This window comes from Heterodontus francisci, chromosome 2 (genome assembly GCF_036365525.1).
Source record: "Heterodontus francisci isolate sHetFra1 chromosome 2, sHetFra1.hap1, whole genome shotgun sequence".
In the NCBI taxonomy this organism is placed as follows: domain Eukaryota; kingdom Metazoa; phylum Chordata; class Chondrichthyes; order Heterodontiformes; family Heterodontidae; genus Heterodontus; species Heterodontus francisci.
Genome location: NC_090372.1, coordinates 159,334,344 through 159,352,806, shown reverse-complemented (window position 1 = coordinate 159,352,806; position 18,463 = coordinate 159,334,344). Strand labels below are relative to the sequence as shown.

Genomic DNA, 18,463 nt, shown 5'->3' with positions numbered 1-18,463 from the left:
TAAATATTGTAGTAAAGGCAGCAACATGCATTGTTATATCTGACTGGTTAGATGCAACACCATTAGTGCACGGCAACTCACAATGGCCAGAATTTTATGCCACCCCAATGAGCCAGATGATGGCCGGGGTTGTGGCGTAAAATGGAGTGGGAGGCTCCGGGAGGCTTTCCCGACCCGCTCCCGTCTCTGCCCCACTTTACGTAGGGCGGGGGAGGGGGCGAGAAATGGGCTGCCCACCCCAGGCCATCAAGGCCCTTAAGTTGCCAATTAACGGCCACTTAAGGGCCTTCGCCCGCCTCCATGCGGATTTTACGCGTGGTGAGCGGGCGTCCTGGAGCCAGGAAAGGCTTCCCGATAAAAGCTGGCGGCCTCTCAGCGCCCTGGGGTTGGCCCTGACAATCAGGCACAGCCCCCACTTCCCCAACCACCCACAGGAACCAAGACATCCCCCCCCCACCCCCCGAACGACCAACCTTGCCTTGCCGAGGCCCGACCGATTACCCCCGGCAAGGCAACCAAAACTCACCTTGGATCCCGGCACTCAGGCGTCCTCTTCGGCCGGCAGGGCTGCAGTCCCAGAGGTGGCCACTGCTCCCGGTGGCACTGCTGGGACTAAGAGCTGCCGGCCCGCTGATTGGCCGGCAGCTCAATGAGGCGGGACTTCCTCCCTCAAGCGGGTGGAAGTCCCACCTCGGAACAATTAAAGCCTGGGGACCTGTTAAATTCGGATCGGATCCCCAGGCGAGGCAGAAGCGGGTTCGCCACCGACTGTTACGTCGGTAGCCAGCTCCTGTCCGCCCAAGTAAAATCCAGCCCAATGAATACAATGGTCTGATTCAATTCAACAAGCAACAGCTGTGTCTGCTTAGCTGCACCTATGCCAGTAACTTTGCTGTGTCAATGGAAAATCTGTGCCTTTGAAATATTGCTTACTGAGTGCAGATCGTTTTAATTTTTTTTTTTGATTTACATCTTGAGCAGATTGGGCCACAAATGGGCACTGACATTTCTTTTGCTACCCCAAAAGGTTCACACAGCAAATCATTAAATTCATTTGTTGATTTAATTTATGGCACTATCACTTTGTAGGATCTGTATTAATTAATTTCCCCCAAACTGAGACTTCACAATTGGAGACCAGTTACTATCAAATCCAATTTTTTTAAATAGATGATGATTAAAGGAAATGTATTTTATGTTTTACATCTTGCTCTTTAGAAAGCATTTGGCAAGGTCTTGCACTGAGGACATAGAAACAGTAAAAGCTTATGGAATCATAAGAGCCAAACAGAACTAGATAGAACCATCGCTTCACAATAGAAAATGTATACTAGTTATGAATGTGTATTTTTCAACTAGAATAGTTGCCACTAAAGTTCCAAGGTGACCACTGGCTACTCGTAATATTTATTAATGACCTTGATAAAGGTACTTGCGCCTGTTTCAGCTAAACAAAATAAGTGACAGCCTCAATGCCTTGACCAATCAGAGTCAAGCTGCCTGGTTTAAATTTCAAACAAAGCTTGGCAGTTAACTGTCAGTCACCATAAACTGGTGCATTCTCCATGGCACCGCCTCTACCAATCAGAGTCCACCTGCCAACCAATCAGCACTCTCTTCTCATATGGTGTAAGTTTGTTGCTTTCCCTTACATTGGTATTCTTTCAAATTGTCCTGATGAGTGCAAGACGAAAAGCTTCCACAAAATGTCTCTGCTTTCAGCAATACTCAAGTTCTGTCCTACCAAACGACTATTAGTCTATAATTAAGGATAGCGTGTCTGTCAACACCCTGAAAATTTTCAGCTAATCAGCCTGTGCATGCCGACCACCATTTTTCCACACCCCACCCCCACCCCCACCCCCGCTGCTCCCAGCAGCAAGGAAACAAAATTCAGCCCAAAGAGTGTAGAAGTTATTACTTTTAAAATCTGAGATTGATGATTTTTGTTAAGCGGGGATATTAAGGGAAATGAGGCAATGAGGTATGTAAGAGTTAGGGTACAGATCAACCATGATCTCATTGAATGGTGGAACAGGTTCAAGGGGCTAAATGGCCGACTACTGTTCCTGGTTCCGAAAGAGAATTAGGACATTCCAGCAATCACTGAACTATGGCAGGTTGAGAGAGCTCAATATATTATTACAAAAATGATTACATCCAATTATAAGAACACAAGGAGCAGGAGTCGGCTATACGGCCCCTCAAGCTTGCTCTGCCATTCAATAAGATCATGGCTGAATTTCCACATTAACTCCATTTTCTCACCTTATCATCTAAGCCAACAAATAAGGTAGATTCTTAAAAGTTCTTTGCATGAATGATGACGAATAAACTGTACACAGATCAAAGAGGGGATGGAAGAAGATGTCTGATGCTGAAACAGGATGGATCTATCGTGACTCATTAGAGGGAGCTTCAAGTGCTGAATGACCCCATCTGAGTTCTATATTCTCATTAACAATCTTTGAAGTTAGTCTTACTAGGATCCATTATAATGTGCTTGTCTCTTTTTATTGTTAGTTTTTATAAGGTTATTTAGCAAGTCTCACCGAGGTAGTTGTCATCATAATCAGCAGGAGCCACTCCAGTCTGCCGTTCTCCATTCACTCGCCGTTGCACATTTCTGAAGTCATATCCATTTAAAATTTCAACAACACCAGCAGTAATCACCTGACCTGTGTCCAAAAACACATTAAAAAGACATAAATGAACCACAAACATATTTAATGTGAATCACATCACAAATGTTTATCATAAGAATTTATTATTTGCAACATATGCTTGAATACCCAGACTTCACATGTTAGCACAGATTGTTTTACCTATCTGCTATGTAACTGTTGAAGTTTGAAGGCAAAAATCAATGCAAACATTGTTTTAAATCATTCCAGATGAGATGAAACCCAATGGCTGTCATGAATCTCAAGTAAAATTAATTTGCATAATCTCCATTTACTTACAAATATATCTGAGCCCGGGACTCAAGCTTGTGTTCACAAATGACCATTGACACAAAAATGTAAACAATGTCAAATACTTTTAAGGATTCCATTGGACCCAAGTACAGGCTGCAAACTAAAAATACAGAAAATTCACATGACTTTTTCTTCTGTTTTACAAAGCATTCCTTCCAGTCCAGAGATTGTACATTTTTAGTTTATTGCTAATTGGTGCAACACAAAAACTATAATTTTGTCCCAGCCACTGACAATACTTTTACTGTAAAATTGTTGAACATAGAACATAGAACAGTACAGCACAGTACAGGCCCTTCGGCCCACGATGTTGTGCCGAACCTTTAACCTACTCTAAGATCAAACTACCTACATACCCTTCATACTACTATCATCCATGTACCTATCCAAGAGTCGCTTAAATGTCCTTAATGTATCTGCTTCTACTACCACCGCTGGCAGCGCATTCCACGCACCCACCACTCTCTGTGTAAAGAACCTACCTCTGACATCTCCCCGAAACCTTCCTCCAATCACCTTAAAATTATGCCCCCTGGTGATAGCCCTTTCCACCCTGGGAAAAAGTCTCTGGCTATCCACTCTATCTATGCCTCTCATCATCTTGTACCCCTCTATCAAGTCACCTCTCATCCTTCTTCGCTCCAATGAGAAAAGCCCTAGCTCCCTCAACCTTTCTTCGTAAGACATGCCCTCCAGTCCAGGCAGCATCCTGGTAAATCTCCTCTGCACCCTCTCTAAAGCTTCCACATCCTTCCTATAATGAGGCGACCAGAACTGAACACAATATTCCAAGTGTGGTCTAACCAGGGCCTTATAGAGCTGCAGCATAACCTCGCGGCTCTTAAACTCAATCCGCCTGTTAATGAAAGCCAACACACCATACGCTTTCTTAACAACCCTATCAACTTGGGTGGCAACTTTGAGCGATCTATGGACATGGACCCCAAGATCCCTCTGTTCCTCCACACTACCAAGAATCCTGTCTTTAAGCCTGTATTCTGCATTCAAACTCGACCTTCCAAAATGAATCACTTCACACTTTTTCAGGTTGAACTTCATCCGCCACTTCTCAGCCCAGCTCTGCATCCTGTCAATGTCCCGTTGCAACCTACAACAGCCTTCCACACTATCCACAACTCCAGCAACCTTCGTGTCATCGGCAAACTTGCTAACCCAGCCTTCCACATCCTAATCCAAGTCATTTATAAAAATCACAAAGAGCAGAGGTCCCAGAACAGATCCCTGTGGAACACCACTGGTCACCGAGCTCCAGGCTGAATACTTTCCATCTACTACCACCCTCTGTCTTCTATGGGCCAGCCAATTCTGTATCCAGACAGCCAACTTTCCCTGTATCCCATGCCTCCTTACTTTCTGAATGAGCCTACCATGGGGAACCTTATCAAACGCCTTGCTAAAATCCATATACACCACATCCACTGCTCTTCCTTCATCAACGTGTTTTGTCACATCTTCAAAGAATTGAACAGGCCATACATCAAACTAATTTTTTACACAATGCTATTTTGTTAATTGACTGACCTTTTATATGGTTTGTAATTTTGTCATCACTGTTTTTCCAAATAAAAGCCAAGAAATAGTTAAACAACTCTGTACTCAGATATCCAGGTAGTGCAGCACTATGTACCAGATATTGGGAATGGTACAGTATGAATTTACAACTACAATGAATCTGGAGTCTCAACTTTTCTATCCAAAAAAAACTTGCATTCCTGTTTCAAGTTCTTTGGAATAATTTACATTAAATATTTTGCTGTTCTCAAATTCAGCTCATAATACTTCAAGTCACCAGAACATACAAGCTTCAGGGGTTAGATCCCTGGTGCTTCTTGCATACCACATCAGCTTGAGACAACTGGCTTCATTAAGATATTCAAGTAAAATAATAACCCTGAATCTTCACCGGGTTCTCCCAATCTTACACCGTAACTTCAGCAGAAGAATAGTGGAAACACTGGAGAGTCAGTATAATTGCCCATTTTTAGCTGTTTACACCATTTCACCAATCCCCATAGAAATTCCAGGTGAATATGTTGGGATGACTTCATTTATTTGACCCAACCAGTGGTGGGGAAATGGAAGAATATAGCTACCAGGAACTCACAACCAGAGGGCCAGTAGTAGGTTTGATTGGCAGCTCAATTGGTCATCACTGGGCAGAGAGAGTTGAGACCGGGTCAGGCGGAACCAAAGGTGGGAGGGCTGGCAAATTGACCTTGGAGAATGACACCCGTTTGCCAGCATATTACCACCTCTGGGCCATTTTAAAAGTGGATGGTTTTGGGGGTTGATCGCCACCCAAGCGGGGGGTTGCCAATTTACCCTTAAAGGGCCTATTAAGGGCACTGGGTAGACAGCACCCCGCCCCCGCCCCCGTGGTCCCCGAATGCATGGAGGGACCCTCCCGGCGGTCGTCCAGGGAGCCAGCGTTCCAAATAACTTTTTTAACCCACCCCCCACCCCGTGACCACATCTGTTAGATGGCCACAGCTCCTGCCACAGGCGGTCCTGTAGAGAGGTTCCCCCTCCAAAGTAGCGGTCTGGCAACTGCGGTCAGTATAAATATCATCTTTATTAAAAAGTCTTCAGAGGATGCCTCCATCTTGAAGTGCCCTCTCTCTCTTAATGACATCAGCAGCTCCCACCTCTGACAAAGGAGCTGCTGATCTCTTAGGGTTGGAGGCCCTCTGGCCTCGGGAGGCCGCCCACTGCCCTTAATTTGACAGCAAGCACGCACCCTAGCCACTGATTGGCCGGCTGTTCTTCCTGGGGTTAGGGCTGACTAGCTTCAGGGATTAGGTCATTTTATAAAATTAATTTAGCCTGCTAACAGGCATAGTGTGGCATGCTATCTTATTTTCTATGTTATGAGGAATGCTACACAAGAAATTGCAATTTGCTGTAAACTATATTCTGTTTATTAATCTCGCTAAAGTCCACCTTCCAGAAGAAAGGAGAAATGTATCTAAAGGAATATGCAAGAACACAGTATGCAATACAAGTAACGAGGGTTTTAATTGCTAAATAAAAGTACCTGGATGCATTTTTCCACAGCTTGTTATTTAAAATAGAGCAATTGAGCATTATTTTTGTAAAACTGGTGGATCTCCCGAGGTATCGTTCACATGTATTCTATGGTCTGGAGTACAGTTTTGACATTTAGAAGTTAACCTGGCCTGTGCTTTTAAAAGTCTTGCTCTAAGTCGGCAAATTCAGCTAATTGTAGCTACTTACAAACTGCTAAGGTTAAATGGCAGTTGTAACTGCTTGCAAATTCCAAGATTCAAGTCAAATTTTCTTGCTCTTTCCTTAAAAATTATTTTTAAGAAGAATTACATCTAAAATATGGGGCAGAATTTTAGGAAAGGAGGCGGGCGCGCCCACAATTCTCTGCCACTGGCCAGCGTGCCTGCTTGCTCGCATGTTCCCACCTCTCGGCCATTTTAGAACATGCCGGTTCAGGGATGAAATGGCTAACTATCCGCAAGCAGCAGGTAGCAAATTAGGCCTATTTACGTGCCTATTAAGGCCCCTCTGCCGCCACCCGACTGATCATAAGATCATAAAGCTTATAAGAAATAGCAGGAGTAGACCATTTGGCCCCTCCAGCTTGCTCTACCATTCAATAAGATCATGGTTGATCTGATTGTGGCCTTAACTCCAATTTCCTGCCAGCTCCCCATAACTCTTAACTCTCTTGTAAATGAAAAATCTGTCTAATTCAGCCTTGAATATATTCAATGACCCAGCCTCCATTGCTCTCCGGAAAAGAGAATTCCACAGATTAACGACCCTCTGAGAGAAGAAATTCCTCCTCAACTCTGTCTTAAATGGGAGATCCCTTATTTTGAAACTATAGCCCCTAGTTCTAGATTCCCCATAAAGGGAAACATCCTCTCAAAATCTACACTGTCAAGCCCTCTCAGAATCTTAAATGTTTCAATAAGATTACCTCACATTTTTCTGAACTCCAATCTTTCCTCATAAGGCAACCTCTTCATCCCAGGAATCAGCCAAGTGAACCTTCTCCGAACTGCTTCCAATGCAAGTACATCCCTCCTTAAGTAAGGAGGCCAATACTGTACACAGTACTCTAGGTGCGGTCTCATCAATGCCCTGTACAGTTTTTTTATTTTTTGAGATACAGCACTGAAACAGGCCCTTCGGCCCACCGAGTCTGTGCCGACCAACAACCACCCATTTATACTAATCCAACATTAATCCTACATCCCCACCATTCTCCTACCACCTACCTACACTAGGGGAAATTTACAATGGCCAATTTACCTACCAACCTGCAAGTCTTTGGCTGTGGGAGGAAACAGGAGCACCCGGCAGAAACCCACGCGGTCACAGGGAGAACTTGCAAACTCTGCACAGGCAGTACCCAGAACTGAACCCAGGTTGCTGGAGCTGTGAGGCTGTGGTGCTAACCACTGCGCCACTGTGCCGCCCGTTGTAGCAGGACATCCTTACTCTATCCCCCTACCAGTCCACAGGCGGTGGCTGGAACATGGTGTATGAATGGAGGCGCTCTCCCAGCGGCAGACTGGGAGGCCACCCTGTGAAGGGGTTCCCCCTCCACCATGGAGCTCTTGCAGCTTTGGAAAGTTCACACTGAATAAATCTTCAAAGCTTTGAGTGGGCACCTCCATCTTGAAGCGCTCTCTCTCTCTCTCGCTCCCTTTTACCTGCATCGGCAGCATCCACCTCTGACAGGGTGGCTGCTGCTCTCTCAGTGTGGGAGGGCCTCCTATTGTGTGAAAATAGATAAGTCCCCTGGGCCAGATGGGATTTATCCTAGGATTCTCTGGGAAGCCAGGGAGGAGATTGCAGAGCCTTTGTCCTTGATCTTTATGTCGTCATTGTCGACAGGAATAGTGCCGGAAGACTGGAGGATAGCAAATGTTGTCCCCTTGTTCAAGAAGGGGAGTAGAGACAGCCCTGGTAATTATAGACCTGTGAGCCTTACTTCGGTTGTGGGTAAAATGTTGGAAAAGGTTATAAGAGACAGGATTTATAATCATCTTGAAAAGAATAAGTTCATTAGCGATAGTCAGCACGGTTTTGTGACGGGTAGGTCGTGCCTCACAAACCTTATTGAGTTTTTCGAGAAGGTGACCAAACAGGTGGATGAGGGTAAAGCAGTGGATGTGGTGTATATGGATTTCAGTAAGGCGTTTGATAAGGTTCCCCACGGTAGGCTATTGCAGAAAATACGGAAGTATGGGGTTGAAGGTGATTTAGAGCTTTGGATCAGAAATTGGCGAGCTGAAAGAAGACAGAGGGTGGTGGTTGATGGCAAATGTTCATCCTGGAGTTTAGTTACTAGTGGTGTACCGCAAGGATCTGTTTTGGGGCCACTGCTGTTTGTCATTTTTATAAATGACCTGGAAGAGGGTGTAGAAGGATGGGTTAGTAAATTTGCGGATGACACGAAGGTCGGTGGAGTTGTGGATAGTGCCGAAGGATGTTGTAGGGTACAGAGGGACATAGATAGGCTGCAGAGCTGGGCTGAGAGATGGCAAATGGAGTTTAATGCGGAAAAGTGTGAGGTGATTCACTTTGGAAGGAGTAACAGGAATGCAGAGTACTGGGCTAATGGGAAGATTCTTGGTAGTGTAGATGAACAGAGAGATCTTGGTGTCCAGGTACATAAATCCCTGAAAGTTGCTACCCAGGTTAATAGGGCTGTTAAGAAGGCATATGGTGTGTTAGCTTTTATTAGTAGGGAGATCGAGTTTCGGAGCCACAAGGTCATGCTGCAGCTGTACAAAACTCTGGTGAGGCCGCACCTGGAGTATTGCGTGCAGTTCTGGTCACCGCATTATAGGAAGGATGTGGAAGCTTTGGAAAGGGTGCAGAGGAGATTTACTAGGATGTTGCCTGGTATGGAGGGAAGGTCTTACGAGGAAAGGCTGAGGGACTTGAGGTTGTTTTCGTTGGAGAGAAGGAGGAGGAGAGGTGACTTAATAGAGACATATAAGATAATCAGAGGGTTAGATAGGGTGGATAGTGAGAGTCTTTTTCCTCGGATGGTGATGGCAAACACGAGGGGACATAGCTTTAAGTTGAGGGGTGATAGATATAGGACAGATGTTAGAGGTAGTTTCTTTACTCAGAGAGTAGTAGGGGCGTGGAACGCCCTGTCTGCAACAGTAGTAGACTCGCCAACTTTAAGGGCATTTAAGTGGTCATTGGATAGACATATGGATGAAAATGGAATAGTGTAGGTAAGATGGTTTCACAGGTCGGCGCAACATCGAGGGCCGAAGGGCCTGTACTGCACTGTAATGTTCTAAATTGGCCCTCCAGCCTCCAGAGTCCGGCCACCATCCTTAATTGGCTTCTTGTCCACTAATTGGCTATGCCTTCAAAAATCGCATTGGGTGTGTTACGTGGACGCTGTTCAAGGTCGGGACCTGGAAATGATCCAGATGCTTTCTTTAAATGGTCAATTTTCATATATGAAATTGAATAGTGAATGATAGCTGGCATTTTGATTCTGGGGGCAGTTACAGCCCGATCCGAACTTTTTCTCACTTGGTGGCCAAACAGATGCACTTCTAGTACAGTGATTCAAAATAATTAAACTGGCCATTTTTAAACCTTTTTGTACATCATGACATAAAGACTAACTGCAGCATGCTGCCAGCATTTCAGGTGAGGTCAGCTAACTAACTACAGGCCAGAGCTAATATGTGGCACATCAGTACTTAACCAAGGGATCACAGTTGAGAGGCCTTAGGCAAGCAGGAAGCAGTCAAGTTGCTAATGGGGCACTTTCCTTTGGAAAAAAAGGTCAATTATTTTGGCGACAATTAATTCCTTGGGCATTCTACATTATTTGTAGAATGGAAATGACTGCACAAAGCAAACACTTTGTTCACCACAAGGGATCCCATTAAAATTCTTCTGCTACATAATTTCAACCTTCTGCCTGCATTGACACATTGGATTTTAATTGTGGGCAAATGAAAGAATGTAGAAGTGGCCTGCTGTAAAATGCAAATATAATACATTAACCTGCATTATTAAATAATATGATTCTTTTCTAAATCAAATAACTGATAAACACTTGTTTATCTAGAGTGAACTCTGGTAGCCTAAACACTCTGTGATGCAAAAGACGCAATTTAAAGTCACAGTAATTCAACACTCATCAAAATGACCTTGGATAACAACACCCTAACAGGTTTACTTAAATTCAATTTACCAGCTCAATATTGTAAAAAAAACATTTGTGCCGTCTTTGTTTTACACAACATATGGCATGCTGGAGAATTAATCTGTTCCCTTATACTGTGAAAAGCTTCCTTTGTTCCATTCGCTTAACCATGTTCTTTTATCAGTGTCAAAACAATTACACCAAAAGCTGAAACTAACAAAATCACTGAATTATACAATTTCTCCTTTATAATTTAAAGGTTTATCCAAGTAGGGCACAAATTGCAAGTTTCAAGAAGACTTCTTGCACTTTGGCCTCAAATGGTCAGTGCTCAATGAAGCTAAGCAAAATAATCTTTTTTCAACAAACAACACCAATCTGATGAATTTGCGAAGTGGAGCATTATAGTGAAAATGTTGGATTTCAGGCTGTTGTATAAATTTCTGCTATTTAACAACTTCGTATTTGGATAATTTATTCAGCAATGGGATTAGGGCTATTAATCCGTCATTCCCTATAATTGCTACAGATGCACTACCTTTTAATAATTTGTTATGGAGCTAGTTTAACTTTCTATTCAATTTCTTGAAGAGGAGTGGACAGATTTAACAGTAAAAGTAAATCTGAACAGTGGTTTACCAACAAGACTCAGAAACAGGAATATTTTCTTCACCATTTGGCATTCTTCCCCAGTAAGGTATTAGAACATTTCTTTATCTCTAGCGACTGTGACAAATGTTTTAAAGCTGTACAGGACCAAGGCTGCATCTCAGCTGGACATAAAAAAATTCCATGGCAATATTTCAAAAAAGAGCAGAGAAGTTTACCTTTGTCCTAGCCAATGTTTATCCCTTAATCGGCATTACCAAAACAGATTATCTGGGCAGTATCACGTTATTTGTGGGATCTTGCTGTGTGCAAATTGGCTGCCGCATTTCCTACAATAGTGACTACATTTCAAAAGTATTTAATTGGTTATAAAGTGCTTTGGCGCAGCCTTGGGTCATGAAAGACACTATATAATGCACGTACTTCTTTCATATGTGTTATTTCAATCTTTGCATATACCCAAATTCCTATAGGCAAGCAGCTTTGCTGAGAAGGAAAGGACACTTTTCCAACAAAAAAATGTCTTTACAATTTAGCTGAAGTAGGTTTGACAGCACCTTCCAAACCCGCGACCTCTATCACCTAGAAGGACAAGGGCAGCACACGCGTGGGAACACCAATGCCTGCAAGTTCCCCTCCAAGCCACACACCATCCTGACTTGGAAATATATCGCCGTTCCTTCACTGTCACTGGGCCAAAATCCTGGAACTCCCTTCCTAACGGCACTGTTGGTGTACCTACCCCACATGGACTCCAGCGGTTCAAGAAGGCAGCTCACCACCACTTTTTCAAGGGCACCTGGAGATGGGCAATAAATACTGGCCTAGCCAGTGATGCCCACATCCCACGAACAAATAAAAAAAAATTACTGAACACACGCTAAGTGTTATCCTGATCATCACAGTGTGGGAAAGGTAATCAACAGAGTGAGCCTTAGCTGTTCTCATGGAATGCACAGTTGTGTTAAAACTGTCATTGCCAGATACTCAAGGGTGGTTTGCACGCTTGCCCTATCAGGTATGTAGTAAGGGAAGACTTAACAACAGTTTCATAGAAATAGAAATACCAAGACATGAAGACAAGTCTCCGCAATGGCTCCTTTGGTAAACATAATGGTCTGGAGTTTCCACTTGGCTGCGTGCTTTTATTTTGGCACAATTTGCCTGAAATCGACGAAACCAAAGCAAAAGACCATGGAATTTTACACGCAAATTATGTCCAGCACAAATCTTTTGCACTAAATTTGAAAAAAATGCTATAGAAGCCGGCTCCCGCCCACAAACTGACCACACCCCCAAATTGAATGAATCACCATTGTGAGTTTCTGCAAATTGTGCTCATTTGTGAACCTTCAAGGAGGGACTCAAAATTAAGCCAATTTTTAGACAAAAGAACACCAGTTGGCATATTTTAAAAGCTTTTGAATTTTATCTCTTAATTTACTAGGAAACTGGCTACTGTGCACCAAGATAACTAGCAAATGGTTCTGTACAGTTTTTTAAAGTCATTTACTGATATTTAAAATTGGGGTGCTCAGGTGGTGGACTAGACATTGTGACTAATATGCTCATTTTTTGTGATAAACCCATTTTCAGCTGTATTAATCAAACTGAACCAAGTTACCACTCTTAAATACGTCAAAGGATATTTTTTAAAGCAAAAGGTCTGAAGTGCTGCCTGATTGCACTGGTGCATGACCATATTTGCATTTTGCATTATGCAAATAAGTTTGAGCAAAACTCAGGAAAAAAAAGAACCCTCCTCAAAATCAGCACAATTTTGGGTTATTGTAATCCAAGGAAACTGAGAAAAATGACCAAATAACTTGTTCTTGTGAGTGTGCTACCACTGAGCCAAACCTGAAGACATTATGAAGGTGAGTTGGCAAGGACTGAGAGGGTGCTAGTGCCAAGAGATCATTAGTAGGAGAAAAAAGCAGGAAATTAAAAAGTTTAACATCGGTCCAAACATCTGCATAGTAGAGCACTTTATTGTTACTCCAATGCACTGTGGTAACAGTGCTATAATATGCTTATTTCCCATTAGTCCCCAAGAAATTAGTCAAGCTCATTCATGCAAACAGGAAGTACTGAGCAATATCAAGCACTTCCTCAGAGGAAAAGAAGTAGAGAAGACAAGTGGAGAGCAAGCTTCTCTTATACTCCTAGCATCAGGTTCAAAGGATAGGTCTATTGAAAGCCTGGATGGAGGCTACCTATAAACCCACAGATCACAAATTCAAGGAAAAATTGAAAATACCATACAATGCAACTATAATTTTAAGAGAATATTGATGCTTAGATATTTAGAACAGGATATTCTCAGCATTACTGATTGCTGCTTAACCCCTTGATTCATGGAATCAATTAAATTGAGTACTCTCCCTAACTATGTTTCATTGGTAAGTTTTATTGGTTGCTAACTGTTACAGGTCGATTGAATCACAATAATTGAATAAGTCAAATTCCAGTTTTATTAGCAGATTCTCGGATCTGTACTGGTGTTTTGGGGATTGAGCTTCGATTCTGTACATTTTCAGTGTAAGCTGTAAATTAGCCCGAGACTATAATTTATCTTTGTTAATTGTTTATTATATTTTCATAAACGAATGCTGCAATGAGCATTATAGAGGAAGATCCACATATCGATCTATATACTTCACTGGCAATTTCTAACATCTCTTTAAAGAAAGGTCTTCAATACAGACGTGAACATGGGCAAGAAAAGACTGGGGTCAGTGTAATGTTCTTTACGGTTAAATATTAATACAAGATATATTACTCTAACCTTATGTTTATCTGGATAAATCTTATGGCTGGGATTTTAAGCTGGTGATGGCGGATTCGACATCCAGTAAAAGCAACACTGACAAGCCCACATCACCTCTTCTCCAGAAGGTCTGCCGAATCTAGTGCCAACTAGGCATTTAAGTGGATGGCGGCGGGCCTTCTACAGGATCAAGAACCCCGGTGATGGAAGTCCCACCCTCGGCAGCGCTATCATGGAGGCAGTGGCTGCTGCCGAAGGAGCACCTACCTGAGGCCCAGGAGCGTCGCTGGACATAGGCCACAGGTAGGTCAGGGCAATTAAGGGCCTCAATTGGCGGACTTAATTTCTGCGGAGGTGGGAAGGTGGCAGGGTCCCACCCTACTCCCACCACCCCGCCCCCCCTGCCACCACTTCCATTTTCCCAGGGTCTCTATGGCTCTTCTTTCGAAATTACAGAGGACAAGCGGGAAAACCTTCAAGAAACCTCCGCTGCACTATCATTGGAGGCCTGCATACATTCACTTACCAACAATACAAAGCCATTGTCCCACAGAATGTTCGAGTCTTTCAATAAAATGTTAACATTTTAAATGAAAAGCAATGAATAGAAAAATCACAGTTAGTGCAATGTATGGCATATTACACATTTAGGTCGATTAAAGAAATACTAGAAATTGCATTGTGGCGACCTCTAATCCAACCAGGAGAGCAGTGTAAGCAATTGGGAGAAAGCAGGGCAACAGGGAGAGGCGGATAAATGATTGGGTGGAAGGTGAGTCGGGCTTGGGGGGAGCAGGGAGTGGTGTGCAGCAAGGGTAGGGAGGGCAGTAATTAAGAATCAAATGCAAGCTGTGCTTGGGAGCCATTGTGGAGTCAGCAGAAACACTTCTTGATTGACACTCAGTGGCTCTTATTGGAAAAATGCACATGTGGAAAACTGAGAGCAAACAAGATTCAGCTAAGCTGTCATGCAATATCCCCCGGACAAATAGCCTTACTGCCTAAACTGAGAAATGGAGGGGTGGCCATCTGATGTCATCCTGGAAAGCTGCCTGTGAAACTGTACCCATGATTAGGTAAATAGGGAAGAAAACTGGAGGAAGGGGGATGAGAACAATAACAAAGCAAATGCTGATCAAGCAGTAAAAAGGAACTCTCAGCTGAGCAGACTGAGTTGTTCCTGGATTCTGTCCTGCCTTAAAGCAGTAAATTCAATGTGATTTCCATTTTCCTGTCTATCCAATTCATTCACCAAATATTTACTAATTGATGCTATATAATCGCTGATACTTTCAGTTGACTCAGGATTTTCTTTGGGCCGTTTTCAAATGAAGGACAAAAGAATTGAAACTCTTTTGAAAACAAGCAGATTGGATTAAACATGCTGATCTTTATCATTCTGTTTACATGGAAACTACTTGTTTTAGCCGGCTTAAGTAAAATGAATTGTAGTGGATATTATTTGTTATTTAGAGTACAGTGTGTATTTTAGAAAAGTAATCCAAATTAGGCATACCAACTATGATAGAAAATCAGTTCCACGTTGGATTATTACTGGCTTTGGAATTTTAAAAGTAAAATCCTATTCAAACATCCCAACCCAGGCTTGATGGGACATGTATGACACTATGGGTACCAACATGTAATTTTTCCAATACGAAGCAAAATACTGCAGATGCTGGAAATCTGAAATAGAAACAGAAAGTGGTGGAACTCATCCGGTCAGGCAGGATCTGTGGAGAGTTAGTGGCCTGGATTTTACTGGCAGTATCATGAACCCAACATTGGGACCATTTCTGAATCCCGACTCCGCTCGAGGTTGTAGCGTGACTTCCAGCAGAATTTTACAATAGGCAACCAATTAGTGGCTCAACTCTGCAATTACCGTCCAATTAGGGATGGTGGGCATGTTCAGGAGGTGGGAGCTGGACGTGGAGGACCCCATGTGGCTGCAGGCAGACTGTATCATCACAGAGTCAGTAAGAGGAGAGTGCAGCCGCAGCATGGCAGGCAGTTCTGGAAGGGCGGCCCCACGATTCAGCAGTGCCTCCCTCGAGGTTCGGATGGAGGCGGTGAGAGCCTGCAGGAACAGTTTATTTCCTGAGTGCAGCAGGGGAAGGCTTGCCAGTCAAACAAAGCAGGCATGGCTACAGGTTGCATGAGAGGACAGCAGCTGCAGTGTGGTGAGCAGGATAAGGGTCCAGTGCAGGAAGCACTTCAATGACCTTCAGACTTCTGGCAAGGTGAGTAAGATGCAACACCCAGCTGGCAGAAATGAAGTAAATACATCCTGGCACACCTCTGAGCAGAAGGGCCTCAAGGTAGGCATTGCCCAGGAAAACGTATGACATGTGTGCCAATGTCGACTCCTCACCCGAGGGAAGGGTTCACATACTCTAGCTTTAGGAAGATGTTGAGTTAAACTGATGCACGGTAAATTGCCAGGATCAGTACACGTGAACCTGCCTCATGACCTTCTGGTGGGAAGTATCACAGTCTTAACACTCTTCATCTACATCTTGCAGGCAAAACGAGCACACAACGCCTGCGAGAGGAGTCACTTTGGAGTGGAGTGCTCCACTGGGCACTATTGATGCTAATGGAGGAAGAGGAGGCCCTTGATATTAGCAGGGCAGCCACAGGACAGGCAGTCACCAAGGGTGAGATGGGCGTCTGGCAGAGAGAGTGTGACAGCTTCTTGTCCTGTCCATGCAAGCAACTTGGAGCAGCTTCCTCATTGGTGCAGTCGTTTCCTGTAAATCACAGTTGATGGGCTGCCAGATGTCTGATGAAGCAGCTACTGAGAGATGGGCAGTAGAGTAAATGATGTAAACTAAAAGCAAAATGTGTGTTCTGATGAACAGTCACAGACCTGAAACGTGGCCAGAATTTTACGGCCCCCCAATGAGTGGACTGGTGGGGGGGGGGGGCCGGAAAATTGAGCGGGAGGCGAGGGGGCCGTTCCCGACGCCTTCCCACCTCTGCTGCAATTTTACGCAGAGTGGCGGCAAGAAATGGTCAAATGGGCAGAAAAGTGGCAGATGGAATTTAATGCTGAAAAGTTTGAGGTGATACACTTTGGAAGGAGTAATGTGACACGGAGGTATTCAATGAATGGCCTGACACTGGGAAGTTCCGAGGAACAAAGGGATCTTGCCGTGTTTGTCCATAGATCTCTGAAGGCAGAAGGGCAGGTGGTGAAAAAGGCATATGGGACACTTGCCTTTATCAATCGAGGCATAGATTACAAAAGCAGGGAGGTCATGTTGGAGTTGTACAGAACTTTGGTCAGGCCACAGCTGGAGTGCTGTGTGCAATTCTGGTCACCACATTATAGGAAGGATGTGATTGCATTGGAGGGGGTGCAGAGGCGATTCACCAGGATGTTGCCTGCGATGGAACATTTAAGCTATGAAGAGAGGTTGGATAGGCTTGGGTTGTTTTCACTGGAGCAGAGAAGACTGAGGGGTGACCTGATTGAGGTGTACAAGATTATGAGGGGCATGGACAGGGTGATAGGGAGCAGCTGTTCCCCTTAGTTGAAGGGTCAGTTACGAGGGGTCACAAGTTTAAGGTGAGGGGCGGGAGGTTTAAGGGGGATTTGAGGAAGAACTTTTTTACCCAGAGGGTGGTGACGGTCTGGAATGCCCTGCCTGGGAGGGTGGTAGAGGCAGGTTGCCTCACATCCTTTAAAAAGTACCTGCATGAGCACTTGGTACATCATAACATTCAAGGCTTTGGGCCAAGTGCTGGCAAATGGGATTAGGTAGACAGGTCAGGTGTCTTTAATGCATCGGTGCAGACTCGGTGGGCCGAAGGGCCTCTTCTGCACTGTATTATTCTGTGATTCTGTGAAAAGGCCCGCCCGCCCCAGGTCAATCAAGGTCCTTAAGTGGCCAATTAACTGCCACTTAAGGACCTCCTCCCGCCGCCGTTGGTATTTTACCTGCGGCGGCCGGACAGCAAAGGTTCCGCGAACCCTCTAGTAAAACCTGGCGGCCTTCTTGCGGGCTGGGCTGGGGCCCTCCTGATTGGGCGCCCTGTGGGAGGTGGGGAGGCCGCCCCCCAAAGCTGCAGCTGCCCCCAATGCACAACACTCCCCCCCACCCCAACTGACCCCCCGCACAACCCTTGCCTCACTGGGGCCTGGCCGATTGTCCCCAGCGAGGCCGCAAAAACTTACCATCTTTTGGGAGCCATCCTTCCTCTTCCTGCTGAAGCTGCATGTAGTCCCAGCAGTGGCCACCGCTCCCGTTGGCACTGCTGGGGCTAAGGACTGCTGGCCCGCTGACTGGTGAAATGGAATGCACATGGTTGAGGTCCCTGTCAACCATGGTAGTGGCTGGGGGGGGAAGGGGGAATCATCGATTGAGGAAAAAGGAAGACATTTTGGAAGCAATGTTACAGGAGGTGCCATTGTCGGAACAGAGGTGAGGGAGACTGAGAAACTGGGAGAATGGAATAGAGTCCTTACAGGAAGCAGTGTGTGATGAAGTGTAGTCAAAGTAGCTGTGGGAGTCATTGTATAGTAGATATTGGTTGATACCCAGAAATGAAGTTCGAGAAGTCGAGGAAGGGAAGGGAAGAGTTGAAGATGGACCATATGAAGGTGAGGGAGGGGTGGGAATTGGAAGGTAAGTTGATTAAATTTTCTAGTTTTGGGGTAAGACAGGAAATAGCACCAATACAGTCAAGAATGTACCAGGAAGAGAGCTCAGGAAGGGGACATAAGAACATAAGAAATAGGAGAAGGAGTAGACCATATGGCTCATCAATCCTACTCTGCCATTCAATATGATCATGGCTGAACTTCTGCTTCAACTCCACTTTCCCGCCTGCTCCCTATATCCCTTGGTTCCTTGAGACCAAAAATCTGTCTATTCCTGCCTTAAACATATTCAATGATGGAGTATCCAC

At 44.5% G+C, this 18,463-nt stretch overlaps 1 protein-coding gene across 2 annotated transcripts in view; it reads right to left on the bottom strand.

Annotated features, from left to right (window-relative positions):
- The window catches only part of itga8 (integrin, alpha 8), a 239,702-nt gene that overhangs the window by 209,392 nt on the left and 11,847 nt on the right, over positions 1–18,463 (bottom strand). For both annotated transcript variants that reach the window (XM_068012828.1, XM_068012819.1), the window contains exon 7: positions 2,553–2,678. In XM_068012828.1, the coding sequence (XP_067868929.1) occupies positions 2,553–2,678 (126 nt within the window). The remainder of the gene's footprint in view (positions 1–2,552; positions 2,679–18,463) is intronic.